At 35.8% G+C, this 17,042-nt stretch overlaps 1 protein-coding gene across 1 annotated transcript in view; it reads left to right on the plus strand.

The window, feature by feature from the left end:
* The window catches only part of LOC133189879 (uncharacterized), a 39,557-nt gene that overhangs the window by 16,881 nt on the left and 5,634 nt on the right, over positions 1 to 17,042 (plus strand). The window contains exons 7-9 of the mRNA XM_061325281.1: positions 2,131 to 2,371; positions 12,389 to 12,393; positions 14,822 to 14,970. Coding sequence (XP_061181265.1) covers positions 2,131 to 2,371; positions 12,389 to 12,393; positions 14,822 to 14,970 — 395 coding nt within the window. The remainder of the gene's footprint in view (positions 1 to 2,130; positions 2,372 to 12,388; positions 12,394 to 14,821; positions 14,971 to 17,042) is intronic.

The following is a 17,042-nucleotide window of genomic DNA, read 5'->3' on the forward strand; positions in this document are numbered from 1 at the left end:
GATGCATCTAGGGATGGACACTACCAAACTTGCTTCGGATGCTGGATCTGACCTAGATTTTCCAGATGAGTGACCAGGTTAAAATTTTAGGAGCAGGTCCATTCCTAAGTAACTATAAGCCCTACCTGGATTAAAATTGCATGGATGATGCATCTAGGGATGGACACTACCACACTTGCTTCGGATGCTGGATCTGACCTAGATTTTCCGGATGAGTGACTAGGTTAAAGTTTTAGGAGCAGGTCCATTCCCAAGTAACTATAAGCCCTACCTGGACCAAACTTGCATGGATGATGCATGTAGGGATGGACACTACTACACTTGCTTGGATGCTGGATCTGACCTAAATTTTCCAGATTAGTGACCAGGTTAAAGTTTTAGGAGCAGGTCCATTCCCAAGTAACTATAAGCCCTACCTGGACCAAACTTGCATGGATGATGCATCTAGGGATGGACACTACCGAACTTGCTTCGGATGCTGGATCTGACCTAGATTTTCCAGATGAGTGACCAAGTTAAAGTTTTAGGAGCAGGTCCATTCCTAAGTAACTATAAGCCCTACCTGGATTAAAATTGCATGGATGATGCATCTAGGGATGGACACTACCACACTTGCTTCGGATGCTGGATCTGACCTAGATTTTCCGGATGAGTGACCAGGTTAAAGTTTTAGGAGCAGGTCCATTCCCAAGTAACTATAAGCCCTACCTGGATTAAAATTGCATGGATCATGCATGTAGGGATGGACACTACTACACTTGCTTGGATGCTGGATCTGACCTAGATTTTCCAGATGAGTGACCAGGTTAAAGTTTTAGGAGCAGGTCCATTCCCAAGTAACTATAAGCCCTACCTGGACCAAACTTGCATGGATGATGCATCTAGGGATGGACACGACCAAACTTGCTTCGGATGCTGAATCAGACCTAGATTTTCCAGATGAGTGACCAAATTAAAGTTTTAGGAGCAGGTCCATTCCTAAGTAACTATAAGCCCTACCTTGATCAAACTTGCGTGGATGATGCATCTAGGGATGGACACTACCACACTTGCTTCGAATGCTGGATCTGACCTACATATCCACATGTGAGACCAGGTATAGATTTAGGAGTAGTCCCATTCCCAAGTAACTATAAGCCCTACCTCGACCAAACTTTCATGGATGATGCATCTAGGGATGTACACTAACCAACCTGCTTCGAATGCTGGATCTGACCTAGATTTTCCACATGAGTGAATTTTAGCCATATTTTAACCAAATTAGCATGGATGTTGTATCTAGGGATGGACACTTCCAGACTTGCTTTGGATTCTGAATCTGATGTACATTTTCCAGATGAGTGACCAGGGTAATTTTTTTTGAGTAGCTATATAATATTATGGCCTTTTATGATTAAACTTGCATAGATGGTGCATCTAAGGATGAAAACTTCCAGACTTGCTTTGGATGTTGGAACTGACCAAAATTTTCTTGATTACTAAACAGGTCAAAAGTTTTTTGAGCAGGTCTATAATTAAATCAAACTTGCATGGATATTGATCTTGGGATGTACCCTAACTAGATAAAAAATATGATGTGAAATTTGCTTTACATGTAGATAACATTCGTCGAGGTGAGCTTCGTAATCTTTGATTACCTATGTTTGATTTTGAGACTGAACCAAGGATCATTAATATTCTATTTGTTGCTGTTGCATAGTTTTAGGTCCAAGTGCTACTTTTCTCTTCATTTTCAGTGAAGACAAATACCTAAGAGAAACATATACATGTACATATACATTTTATAGACCAAAACTTAATATGTTCTGAATGTTAATTTCTTACATGTGAAAGTGCTTAGAAAATTGAAAGACATTAGTCTCCTAAGATGCAAATTAAATTTGAGGGCAAAGTTCAAATTCAGTAAATATTCTTAAAATAAACATTAGTTACTTTGCAGACAGCTTTCACCAACTTTCTTTGGAATATAGATAAAGTTATATGTATATTTAAACTAAATTTTAATTACTTGAGATTAAATTTAAATTAAAAATACTTATGAAAAAAACTAATTCATTGATACATTTATTTACACTAATCATGCTTAAATGGCAAGATTGTTATGTTATATATGTATCTTTTCCTTTGTAGATGATCTGTCTAATTACATGGAACTTGTGATGAGGAACCAAAGCAGGAAGGGAGGCAACTCAAGACTTAATCCCCGCCTACAGGAGGATGAGGGATTTACTCAGTATCTGTTAAGTGGAACTCTGGAAATCCCAGCTTCTGATTGGACAGTTGATCCCGCCCATAGACTGGTGTCCACTGATGAACGTAAATTAAGACCTTGTTATTATTGCTCCTTAACTAAAGTGAAAACAAAATCTGGGTGGAGGAAGTACACGAGACATAAGTGTGAGCTGTGCAATATTCCATTCTGTAAGAGACAGCAAGGGTGTTTCTATCTTTATCATAGAGCTTTAGAGGTGTTCAGTGAGGAGGAGGCTCATGTAGAACACTCTCAAAATAGAGAATTTTCTGACACCTAAGGAAATTAATATTTAGTGTTATTTTACAGTTGAACAAATTTATTTCTGTTGCTTCAAAACAGAGGATGGGTCCCATAATTTCTGTTTTCAGTCATGACCATCAGAAAATGGTTTTATTTAATAATTGTTACTATTGTTTTGATATTCTGTGAATGATTTATCATTGAATGAATCAAATGTATTTATATATGGACTGTATTCTCAATTTCTGATAACAATATTTTTTTGTCCTGCCATGAATATGGATGAGGCATATAGTGTTTGTCATGTCTGTCATCCATCCTTCCGTCTGTCTGTCCATCACTTTTCATTTAGCTCAGTTTCAAAGAAACTATTTAAGATATTTTTATCAAATCTTAAATGCTGATACATATTGATAAGAGCTATTCAACTGCATCAACATTTTTTGACCTTGACCTCACTTTTCTTTCATTTGTATGTAGCCAAGTTGTAAAGAAGATATTCAAGATTTTTTTTATCAAAATTCATAGACATTGATGAGAGCTATTCATTTGCATCCATATATTTGACCTTTTCCTTTGACCTTGACAACCTTTTCAAAAATTTGGGTTTAGGTTATCTTTAAAGAAACATATTTTTTATCAAACCATATATGCTAATACATTTTGGTGAGTACTATTGAACAGCATCAAAAATTTTTGACCTTGATCTTCCATTTGACATTGACTTCACATTTCTTAAATTTGCATATAGCTCAGTTTCAAAGAAACTATTCAAGATATTTTAATGTGAGTTTCTGCACATACATAATTGGCATCCTCTCTAGGCCAAGGGTTTCTGATCCGCTACTCTTCTCACAAACCCTTGGCATACGGTGCTATAAAAAGTTGGTTTTTTTTCTTGAGTTGTGATTGGAATTGATCGACATCATTCGACCAATCAGCAGTTGCTTTTGTAAATGATGATATTTGCCTTCGGGATATATCTTGATTCTTTAGTCTTGGGTATAAATAGATATGGTGTCATCCAATCTTAAGCTGATGTACGAATATTGTGATCAGGAATCTTGTTTTAGATGTAGATTTGCACGATTAATAACAAATAAACATTGCTCGATATCTTCTTGTTAATTATTCTTTAAAAACTTAAATTTTCAAATACGCTTTTTATTTTTGTCGATGACACAATTTGTGCTTATGTTGGAAGATTGGAGATCATGTGTCGTAAACAATCCCAACTTTTGACTGCACCGTATGCCAAGGGTGTGTGAGGAGAGTAGCTGATCAAAAACCCTTGGCTAGCGAAGATGCATAATTTGTTGAGAATTTATCAACTTTGTCCAATTTATTTTACCTTGACCTTCCAAATGACCTTTGACTTGACTATCTATTGTGTGTTAAACTCAGTTTTGAAGAAACTATTCAAGATATTCTCATTAAACTTCATTCACAAATACAAATTTTCATGTTGTGTTTCTAATGAGCCCTGGGCAGGGCATTCATGTCCTGTGGACATATTTCTAGTTATGTATATTGTTAACTCACTTAGCCAGAGGCTTAAGTGGGCATTTCTGATCAATGATTGTCTAGCATCTGTATGTCTTTTTGTTGTATGGATATGCTTTTGATTTTCCTTTCCAGAACCACAGCCAATTTCAACAATTCGTCATTGGAGATTAAATTTATTCAAAAGGAAAGTTATGCCCTTTTTCAAGATGAGATAGACATGATAAATAGAAATTGTAAAAAGATATTTGGTGCATGTAAATATCTTAAAGAATCAATGGGCTAGTAAAGATTAAATTTTTTTCAAAGCTTCCCAATTAAGTATACATTTATATTCAAATTTCATCAAATCATGACCCAGGACTAGAGTAGGGCTGCAAAGATTTACACTTGAACATGTTGAATATGTAGGAAAATATTTTTTTTAAAAATATTCCAACAAAAAACAACAGGGTCACAATAAGTTATATATATATTGATGTGCATGCATCCTCATGTTGTGTAGATTCAAGTTTAATCAATCAGGTCCTCAGGTGATATCAGCATTATGGCCCTAAAACCTATTGTTTCATGATGCAGTATTGTTGCAATTTTAAAATACAAATGTAATTAGTACTAGTATTTAAGTTTGATACATGTTTGAATTTTGAAAAATGAAATGTAATTTGCAAAGAAGAGTCGGAAGACAGAGATTAAACTTGTGAAATCCATCCATGGCAATTGATACTCAAAAATATTGAACAATAACCTAACTATTAGTGTATGGTTTACCCCCTTTCGCATATCTGTATTACTATAGTATATAATACAATCCACAACTGAAATGATAAATATGAACCATTATAAGAATGTAATTGTTATATTTCAGTGGCAATGCAATGATCGATCAACATTGAACAAGAATTTACATTAAAAAAAATACCTGTCCATGCTGTAAGGGATATTTTATTTTGTATTGTGAATTCATGAACAGGATAATGATGTTCAAATTTGACTCAATTTCAAACAAAATGAAGATTTTTCAAGAAAGGAATTTGTTGTCATTTGTACATTCTAGTTCAAGGTTGTCCATTGATTCTGGTGTACTCTTGATCAACAATTACCGTAATGTAGCATGATTCTTTGTCGTAGAAGATACTAGTATGATAAATGATCATATTACATAGGAGATATCACAAAATCTGTAATATGTTTTACCGTAATGTAGCATGCTTCTTTGTCGTAGAAGATACTAGTATGATAAATGATCATATTACGTAGGAGATATCACAGAATCTGTAATATGTTTTTAGCTCACCTCAACAAAGTTGGTGGAGCTTATTTAATACCCTCGGTGTCGGCGTCCCAGGTTAAAGTTTTTGGAGCAGATTTCTTTTAAGTACTTCTATGCCCTATATTAATCAGAGATGCATGGAGGATGCCTCTAGTGTGTTACATTGTACCAGTCAAGGTTTCAGATGCTGTACCAGTCAAGGTTTCAGATGCTGCAATTTCAGCTAAAGAATGACCAAGTAAATGTTTTTGGAGCAGGTTAAAGTTTTTAGAGCAGATCTCATTTCAAAGTAACTTTAAGTCCTATGTTGACAAAACTTGTATGGATGATACATCTAAGGATGCACACTACCAGGCTTGCTTCGGATGCTGGATCTGACCTAGATTTTCCAGATGAGTGACCAGGTTAAAGTTTTTGGAGGAGGTTAATTGCCAAGAAGCTATAATAAGGCCTATCTGAATCTAACTAATGCATGGATGATGCTTCAAGGGATGAACACTTTCAGATGCTGGATTTGACCTATATTTGGATGAGTGACTAGTTAAAGTTTTTAGGTAAGTCCATTCCTAAGTAACTGCAAGCCCTATCAGACCAAAATTGCTTAAATGTTGCATCTAGGGATGCACACTACTAGATTATTAGTTTAGTGTGGGACTTTGCCTTACATAAAAACAACATTGAGGTGATCTCTGTAATCTCTGATTACCTATGTTTAAATATTGTTTTTTCTTGTTGAAAATTTATCCAGTAATAGTTTTTGAGACCAAAAAAAGATGGTAGATATGCATGAGCATATATGTTGAGTCGCAGGCCTTTTGTTTAGAATGGATATTTTGGACAATGTTGAGTCGCAGGCCTTTAGATTGCTTTAATTCGACTGACAAAACGGGGGTGGGGTGGGGTGGGGGGGTATTGTCAGTTTAAGCGATTTAAAGGCCTGTGTATCGAGTAAGAAATTACTTAACACTTTGTGAAACATACTAAAACATTTTCTGCACATAGAACTCTATTAATCTGAAGAGGATTCGGCAAATTTCGGTCAATTCCGAAATTTGCATACATGCAGAGTCACCCGAGGTTTGGCGAGTGCATGTTGAGATAGCTGCAGATTTGTAGCTCACTGGTCTGAAAAAATTGAGATGGACGACAAAAGAGCTGCATGCTATCCCTTTGAAAAAAAAAGTGTTTATCGCGCACAAAAAACCCCATTCCCAATAACCGTTGTTTATAGCCCTCCTTGGTCTGAAATTGAGAGTATCGAAAAGTTCGCTTATATAAAATGCCGTTTTGGGAAGCAATACAATTTGCTCCAACGCGCCTTCCTGCAAATGTCAACTGCGAGAGTTGATAGAGATCTAAGGAATTTTTTGAAGTTGTGTTTTGGTGTAGTTGAGGTAAGAATTTGAATGAATCCAGAACCGAGCTCAATTTTTTGTGAGCAATAAATAAATCTCCAAGAAATTGCTCAACTCAGACGGAAACAAACCTACATGTCTGATGGTACCTGGCTCCGGGGCCATAAACTTAGAAGAGCTCACTTTTGATCTCAGTCTCATTTTTCCTCTATCTATTACTTTTGAAAAGTGAGACTGGGATCAAATGTGAGCTCATCTAAGTTTTATGGCCCTGGAGCCAGTATGTGTGTTTGTTGAACTAAGTTGTTTAGAATGGATTGTTTAACTAAAAAACTGGTATTCCAGGGCATCAACGATAGTTGGAAACGTGGGATAATTTGCATAACGGACGAAGCCCGTTTATAATGCATAAATTATCCCACGTTTTCAACTGTCGGTGATGTCACTGGCACACCCATCAAACTAGACAGTGATTCCTTATATTTACATTTATATATGAAATAAAATATAAATTAAAACATAAAACAAAGATTACGAAGCTCACCTCGATGAATGCTATCAATAAGTAAGGCAAATTTCACATCTGATTTTTTTCTAGTTAGTGTACATCCATGCAAGTTTGGATTAAGTAGGACTTGTAGTTACTTGGAAATAGACCTGCTCAAAAAAACTTTTAACCTATTTACTAATCAAGAAAATTTTGGCCAGTTCCAACATCCAAAGCAAGTCTGGAAGTTTTCATCCTTAGATGCACCATCTATGCAAGTTTATGCAAGTTTAATCATAACAGGCCATAATATTATATAGCAACTCTAAAAAAAAAATTACCCTGGTCACTCATCTGGAAAATGTAGGTCAGATTCAGAATCCAAAGCAAGTCTGGAAGTGTCCATCCCTAGATACATCATCCATGCTAATTTAGTTAAAATATGGCTAAAATTCACTCATGTGGAAAATCTAGCCTAAGGTCAGATCCAGCATCCGAAGCAGATTGGTCAGTATACATCCCTACATGCATCATCCATGAATTTTGCCCCAGGAAGGCCTTATAGTTACTTGGGAATGCACCTGCTCCAAAATCTAAACATGGTCACTCATCTGGAAAATCTACCTCCGATCCAGCATCCAAAGCAAGTGTGGTAGCTAGCGTTCATCCCTAGATACATCATCCATCCAAGTTTGGTCAAGGTAGGGCTTAAAGTTACCTGGGAATGGACCTGCTCAAAAAACTTTAACCTAGTCACTCATCTGGAAAATCTAGGTCAGATCCAGCATCCGAAGCAAGTGTGATAGTGCCCATCCCTAGATGCATCATACATGCAAGTTTGGTCCTGGAAGGGCTTATAGGTACATGGGAATGTACCTGCTCCAAAACTTTATCCTGGTCAATCATCTGGAAAATCTAGGTCATATCCAGCATCCGAAGCAAGTGTGGTAGTGTCCATCCCTAGATGCATCATCCGTGCAAGTTTGGTCCAGGTAGGGCTTATATTTACTTGGGAATGGACCTGCTCAAAAAACTTTAACCTGGTCACTCATCTGGAAAATCTAGGTCAGATCCAGCATCCGAAGCATGTGTGGTAGTGACCATCCCTAGGTAGGGCTTATAGTTTCTTGGGAATGGACCTGCTCAAAAAACTTTAACCTGGTCACTCATCTGGAAGATTTAGTTTAGATCCAGCATCCGAAGCAAGTGTGGTAGTGTCCATCCCTAGATGCATCATCCATGCAAGTTTGGTCCAGGTAGAGCATATAGTTATTTGGGAATGAACTTGCTCCTAAAACTTACGAGACCTATCAAGATGACGAGGCAGAAATTCTACCCTTTGGAATACCACTTGAACACCAATACAAAGTATACAGGAAAGATAGGAAAACTCTTATTGATAAAGGTGGAGGGGCCGTGATCATCATGGTAAAGCCAACTTACGATTGTGAAGACAGTCCAGATCTTGATACTGCATGCGAACTAAAGTGGATGAAGTTAACTACATGTGGGAAAGATGCAGTCCTAATTGGATCTTACTGCCAAGAACCAAAGTAATCGCTTGAAGCCTTGCAACAAATCGATTTATCATTGTCTAAAATATTCAAGTCAGCTAAATACAAGAACTGTAAAATATTCCTGGGAAGAGATTTCAACCTTGGGGATATCAACTAGACCATGGGTTGTAGCACTTAAGGAGCCAGAGATAAATCACACTGTGATAAACTTGTATCAATACTGAACTGTTATGGGCTGGACCAAGTCAACACATTACCAACACATCATGATATTTATAACATCACATCCAACCCTTACTGAAAAGGTCTATACGTGTCCACCAATCGGAATGAGTGACCACGACATCTTAGCTATTCGAACAACACTCAAACCAACAAAGTCTACCTAGATCAATCGAACAGTTTACAACTATAAGAAAGCTAACTGGGAGGAAGTAAAGAGTAACATGTCTGATTTGTGAAATAGATATAAATCAGAAGATAGGGCTAAACAATCTGTAGAGGAAAACTGGAACCAATTTAAGGATGTGGTTTTCAGAGTTATGGACACATGGATTCCCCGAAAGGCAGTGAAAAAAAAGGCTGGTGTGTCGTCACTGCCGTGGATGACAAGGGAGATAAAGCGAATGTTACAAAAGAAAAAGCCGATGTACAAACAAGCTTTGAAAAATGGGAAAATACAACAGGCAGTCAACAGCTTTTATAGAATACAGGAAGTTAGTAAGGAATATAAGATCCATTCATCATATCATTAATATCTGAAAAAGTTAGTAGACTCAGAAGAGTGCACAACATCTGAAAACTTCGGGAAATACATCAAAGTCCGGAAACAAGATACTATGGGGATTTTAACAAGCTAAAGGGAAGATAACAGAAACATCACTGGAAAAAGCAAACATATTAAACGAACAATTTACATCTGTGTTTACCAAGGAGGACAAAAACAACATCCCGGAAAGGGACCGTCACCATACACTCCAATAAGAAATATCACCATCTCCGACTCGCGTGTAAGAAAGAGCATTCAACGCCTAAACGAGAAGAAAGTAAGTGGACCAGAGAAGAGACCCATCACATTCTTAAAACAAACAGTCGACATCATAATACCAGTAATGTCATTTATATTTCAACAATCATTGGACCGAGGAGAAATACCAGCAGACTGGAAAAATGCGAACTTAGTGCCAATTTATGCCAACAACACCTAAAAACTTTAGACAAGTATCACTCACAGCTGTTATATCCAAAATGCTAGAGCACATAATAGTCTCTCAGATCATGGACCATCTAGACAAAGGAAACATCTTGCATGAAAATCAACATGGATTTCGAGCTAGACGATCATGCGAATCCCAGCTGCTGATGATAGCTGATGACATCGCCAAACACTTACTAGACCAATGAATGCAAATTGATATGAGAATACTGGACTTTTCAAAAGCGTTCGACAAAGTTCCACACATCCGACTGTCGAAGAAATTACAATATTACGGCATACAGGGAACAACACAGAGATGGATCAACAACTTCTTGAAAAACAGACAACAACAGGTAGTTATATATAGTAGATAACGCAACATCTAGCACAGCATCTGGGGTCCCACGAGGAACTGTGCTTGGGCCAACATTGTTTCCCATCTTTATTAACGACACTGCAGACAACATCACTTCAACTATTCGATTATTCGCAGATGACTGTGGTATCCAGAGACCATGAATAGCTACAGAGGGATTTGAATACACTAGTGAAATGGAGCGATATCTGGCAAATAGAATTTAACATCAAGAAGTGTGCTATCATGCAGTTTGGAACATCAACAAGAAAGAAAGCCTTCAACTACACCATGAAGGGGGGGGGGCACTCAAGATTGTAGATCACCATCCATACTTAGGCGTTGAACTCCGTGACAACTTGAAGTACAATTTACACATAGATAACATCTGCAAGAAAGCCTCTAATGTGGGATTTCTGAAGCGCAAACTTCGACATTGTCCACCAATGGTCAAGGAAAGAGCATACCAGAGCCTAGTCCAACCAAAGTTAGAGTATGCAACACCAATATGGAATCCGAAACAGAAACAGATAGAACAAGTACAACGTAATGCAGCGAGATTTGTTAACAACAAACATCTATGATGCAGGAACTCAAATGGAATACTCTAGAACAGAGGACTGATGTAACACTTATGTACAAAGTAGTCAACCAACTCATAGCAGTCCCAATATCATACAACAATACTGGAACACTCTACCAGAATCAGCCATACTTTCACCATCCTTGGAGCAGTTTAAAACAACTACTCAGAACCTCCAACCTTGGAACACTTACCCTGTATACTAAGATACCAACAGTGACCTGTACAGAGTATATACATGTACTAGTACATGTTAAGGAGTAACTTTCTTTTCTTTTCTTTTCTTTCTTTTTTTTTTTTTTTTTTTTTTTTTTACATTTGGACACTGCCATTCCACTGCACGCATGTACATTATAAGTTTCCTCGCCAATAAATGTCCACAATGGATTTTCGCGAGTATCCACATTGAAGTTGAAATACATATGATTAGTCCTCCAATGAAGATAAAAATGAAAATTCCGAGACCTTAATTATTGGCGGCTTTTATTGCACATCAAATGGACATCATCAATCATATTCCAAAATTTGATTTGGCTACAGTGTGAAATGTGAGAGGAGTTCTGGAAACCACGTTTTTAGTAGAAAAATGTCGTTTTCAGTTTTCCTTTGACTCCGAAACCTTACTGGAAATCTACAGGACACCATATCAAAAGATGGATTGGCTACTAATTAAAATGTAGGAGGAGGAGGAGTTTTGGGAATAAGATAGTGTGAGAGACGTATGGGGGGATCAGGATAACAACAATATACATGTACCCGAAATTTCTATAGAAAGAGCAGGCATAAGAAGGTGCCAATAGTAGAATGAACGTATCCAGAATAATGGCGTCCACTTTTAAAAAGTTACCGGAAATTGTGTGTTAATATGGAAAAAAACAGATGTTATGATTTTTTCAAGGAAAACGGTCGGTGACATCATTTAGATTTTATTACAATCACCAAATGATTAACATAACTAATGAATATAAATATTTGGGTTTTGTGTTCAGATCTGATAGAAAATTGAAATTTGCAGCTGAACAACTATCAGAACGTGAAACGTGTAGATACTGTAAACTCCCTACTCCTATCTAGAGAAAAACGAACTGAATTGAAAAATGAAAAAAGTTACACAGTTATGGTAGGAATATGTCAGAGAATTTAATTATTCTAACGGGAGATTCAATAACTATTTGTCTTGCACGTAAAAAATAAATTCTCTTTTTGATACCACGATCTCTGTTTTGAATAGTGCCGCTAACGCATCTCCGTAAGTTGTTGCTCTCGTGCTTCCATACAATAACTCCCGTGACTGCATTTGAAAGTACACGATATATGGGCATATCAGGTTTATTTGCACGGAAGACTTTTTACACTTTTTAAAAAAAATTAACCAAATTTCCGGACGTCCATATACTTTGATTTTTCGTTTTCTTACGATGAGGCCATCAATAATTTAAAGGGAGGTCACTCTAAATCAAAACAATACTTGGCTAACGGGTGGTGACATGGAGTGATTTTCTTTCATGGATTTCGGATGAAACACGGGTAGAATTTTATAATGGGTAACTTTGACTTTGCTAGAACTGTTGTTGAGGTTATCCTTCCATTCGTGGGTAAGTATGAAACAGCGATTTCTTTGAGTTGGTGTAAATTAAAGGGATTTATGAGTCCTGTTGAGTTTATTCTTTATGTCGTATCCTATTCCATTTGATATGTGTTTTTGCATGTGAAAGTAAATAAAATGAAGTAAAGATGTCAAGTTTCTTACACTGCAATCGTAAAGTTAATATATATTTTTTATTAACTAAGGCATCGTTTAATTGATGTATGTGGTTTGTCGCGAACGAGTCTGTTTTTCCTACCTGTCTACTCATGCATGTCTTTAAGCTGACCGAATAAATTGATTTTAGCAGGTGAAACAATTGTTACATATAAGTCTTTATTTACACTACCGATTGGTATAAAATGAAATTAATCCTCGGGCAAATCAAGACACATCCAGACAAAGGTAAACAAACTGCTTTGACTGAATGCCTTAAACGTTAAATGATAGAGAGAAAGGGGTAGGAGGGAGATAAAATTTCACAGATAATACACAGAGAACTTTATTTTTATCTTTCATCTTCATTTTCAGAGGGGAGATGTTTTAACGCTGATAATGTGTAGCCAATACTTGAAAAGATGACAGATTATTTACATTTTGAACTCTGTATCATTTAATCGATCATGAGTGTCGACCGAATTTTAGACTCGTATCTGTTAGGTTAACCCTCATCACATGAAGCTATCATCAGTCAAACAAAATTAGACCTATTAGTATATATATATGATATCTACTTTACGAGGTGTGTTATTTGTCAACTATTAATATTCTTAGTCAAAGTCCATGGTTAACTGTTCTAAAGTGTACGGTTTTATTTGATTTCAAGGATCGAGCGATGACCAGATTGATTAATTGTCGGGATCTGAAAGCCTAGCGTGAATTAATTTTTTGAAAGTGGACCTACTTGAATTTTAAAACACACGGAATTTTTTTTTCTTCAGACGTGCCATATATTAAACTATTTCCGCATTACATTAACACGTGATGTTTTGATATTAAATCTTTATATATATTCATATTCGAAGTTAAAGTATAAACAAAGGTCTTTATCATAGATATTTTTTGAAACAAATGTACAAGAAGGAAATTGTGGTAAATTATATATAAAGGACAAACACCAAGTTTTGCATCTTCAAGGTCATGGGTTTACTGTGCGGACGCACACGATCAGATAACGATCCCGGATCCTATTTAAAGTTTTTCATGTTCGTGCGTTCCGTGTGTGCAAATATTTGTATACATTGTGTTAGATCAGAATTTTAGGTATTCCAGAATTATGAATGGTGCTAGTAAAATATAACCTATTCAGGACCTTTTTTCAGTTTTGGTACCTTAATTAACTCTTTCTAAATCAAAGAGTTCATCAAGTGTCTTCTAAAAAAGCTGATTAGTGCGTATTGCTGCCTTCTAGGGCGGTAAAGGATGTATCTAACTTGCCGAAAAAGAATTGTCCAAAGTAAAATATGAAAAAAATACTCAAAACGCACTTAAAATTTGAATATTTCAAATCCACTTAAAATTTGAATGTTTTAAATGCACTTAAATAGATTTAGTTTATCTTGGGGAACAAATGGAATTGTGATATTTTTTGCTTCATTTACATTTAAAGGACCGTGTTAATTATTTTCAAAATGTACCTTACTTGACAAAAGATGAACTTATTGAAGACTAAGTCCATTCATGTGCATAGTTTTACTCATTTACATGTGTAAGATTAAATGGACCGTAGGGAAGAGACAAAATGTTCAATATGAGCTTTTATAATGTATGTACGTGGTCTATTAATGCTTATATTGATTTGTGTTGTTCTATTGAACTCTGAGATTGCATCAAATATTAATACCATATATTTTTTAATAATGAAAAAACAAATGTATAAAAATATTTACATCCACTGAATATTATTTCCATTATTTCTTATAAAAACCATTGCCGTTAATCAGTCGGTAAACAACAACTAGGCAAGCCACCTGCATAGATTTCTTAAGCAACGGCTGCTTCATCAATTATGCATACAATGACATACACATCTTTAAAACAAGAAAGCATTTTATTGTTTAAGTTAACAGAAATTTATAAATGCAACACAATGTACTTGCTTAGAAAAAATGAATGGTGATGCTTTTTGTAACACCTTAAATGTGAAATTTTACATCTATTGCTTTTTCTCGTTCATCAACATCATCTGCAAATTTTGTTTTCGTTCAAAAATACCTACATTATTAAAATAAATCTTAACGTGCAGAAATATATATATATATATATATATATATATATATATATATATATATATATATATATATATATATATATATATATATATATAAAATACACGGCAAAATAGGAATCTACATGTTGTTATCAATTTCAGCTATAAGTTCACAGATTTGATCATTTGAGGAATGGCTTATTTAAGTAATATACAAGTACATATGGATATAACATACATAAATGATTTTTCTACATTTCAGTTTTATACTTTGCATTGATTACGGAAGTAGTCGAGCCTTTAGCTGTTCGGGGATTTTTCTGCTCAGATAAATCTCTGAGCTTTCCATACAAAGAGGGTTCGGTCAGCAATAACGCTGTCTATGCCACAGGCGGACTGCCTCTTGTGTTCGTAAGTCTCAGAAAAGTGCTCCATGTTCTTCCGAATGCGGATGCCGAGTGAGGAATTGGATGAGCGACCCTGCTATGAAAATCAAATCATTTGTAAATTTGGCAATATGTTGATCTGCGACATCAGTAAAATTTCATTAACGACGGTACAACAACATTGCTCTGTCCCTTGCATTATCAGAGGCATTCAATTCTCACAAGGCTTTCGAAAGCAGAAGAACATGTTGAAGGTTCTTTGCACTATTTAAGCATGTCTTTTGTTTCAGTTCTCTATAAAGCTGTTGATCTGGAGGTAGCCGTGCCGTATGTTGTGAGGGGCTTTTTCTGTGAGGATCAGCGATTAAGCTTCCCTTACACTGAAAGTACTGTCCCCAATTCCCTTATTTATGGGACTGGTACATTTCCTTTGATATTTGTAAGTAGAGCCGTCAATTAGGAAGTGTGTATGGTTGAGGTTTTTGGCATTCTTGCTTAAAAAAATTTCTTTCTCTCGGACGTCCATGTGCTACAAAGTTTTTCTCCTAGAGGAAGAAATATAGAGGCACTACAAAATCTTTGTTTGCACAAAGTTTTAACATTAATCAAAACTTTTTTCTATCAAACTTACATCTAGCGAGGGCGTTTTCTGAGTCCCAGGATAAATGAAAATCGTTAATATATTATGTTTAATTTTATCGTGATTTCTATATAATCATTTGCAGTTTTATTTTCAAATTAGATGTTAACGGTTTTATTTAGAAAACTTTATATAAAATTACATTTTAAAAAGAACGTTTCCCTCTTGCTTTTGATAAAAGAGATTTAAGTGACGCTTATGGTCCGACCGACCCCCCCCCCCCTAAAAAAAAAATTAGTTGTCAAACTGGGCTTGTGTGAATTCGCCTTCGTTTTCTAGTGATTGAACTGTAGCAGCTTTAATCGTTAGTAGATTTTCTAGTATGGTGTGACTGTGATATTGTGTTGGCATTGTGCTGATATTTTGTGATTAGTGTGCATTAATAGTGCAGTATGAGCTAGTAATGTTTACATAGTAGAGTTACACATGACGGTTCATACACGTAGTGTATAGGTGTGTTTTCTACTTACTTTGCATTGCATGCATCAAGTGTTTCGGATATTTAATTTTTGCAGAGGTCACCCACTAGAGAACGGCTATTTAAAAAAAAACACACACACCCTATACTGATTTTAGTGCACATACAGTGACACGTTTTCTGAAGGCAATCTGTTTTACTTATTGCTTCTCATGTTAAGTGTACTTGTACAAGGTGACGTTCAAATGATCTTCAAATTACATTAGAGTATCACCAAAAGAAATGTGTTTTTATTCGGGTATAACTATAATAAACTGGAAGCCAAATTATTCTGAACGAGTTTCAAGTTTTTACGAGTAATCGATTGGCGTTATACATTTGTTGGTAGCTTTTAAAAAACTGTTCAAAGCATACACGTACCTATTCTGTATCTTTATTTTAAATGTAGGCTAGCTTATAGCTTCAATTTGCAAGGGCGGATCTAGAGGTGGTTGGGGGTCCGGAGGGTTCAGAGTTATTGAATTTCTATGAAAAATTAACGAAAAATTATTTTGGACCCCCCTTGGAAACATGGACCCCTCTGAAAATTGTAGGGAGAGTCATGAATCTGAAGAAATTGACGTAGGAAAATGACTTTTCCTAATCCCCACCCCGAAAAAAATTCCTGGATTCGCCCCAGATTTGTTAAAAATATCTAATACAATTCTCGACTACTGATAAACTGTGACGTTTTGAGCATTATGCCATACATTAATTCCAATATTAATCTTGTAAACGCCCTTTTCCCTGACCCTCTTAGTATTGTGATTTGAAAATTAAGAATCTTCCTAACCTGATTAGCAAAAAGAAAAAAAAAAAAAGAAAAGAAAAAAGAAAATTTTTCCCAAGGTATCCTCCAAGCTTACCAGTATATTGTATCCAGTGTATATCATGCCTGCTTCTCCCATTCACCTTATTATTTAGTATACTCAAAGCATTAACAAATCTTAACCTTCATTCGTGTTATAAATTGTTCTATCATGATCAAATTAAGTTTTTT

The sequence above is a fragment of the Saccostrea echinata genome, unplaced genomic scaffold (genome assembly GCF_033153115.1).
Source record: "Saccostrea echinata isolate AGI-Se365-2 ecotype Australia unplaced genomic scaffold, CSIRO_AGI_Sech_v1 ptg000020l, whole genome shotgun sequence".
Classification (NCBI taxonomy): Eukaryota; Metazoa; Mollusca; class Bivalvia; order Ostreida; family Ostreidae; genus Saccostrea; species Saccostrea echinata.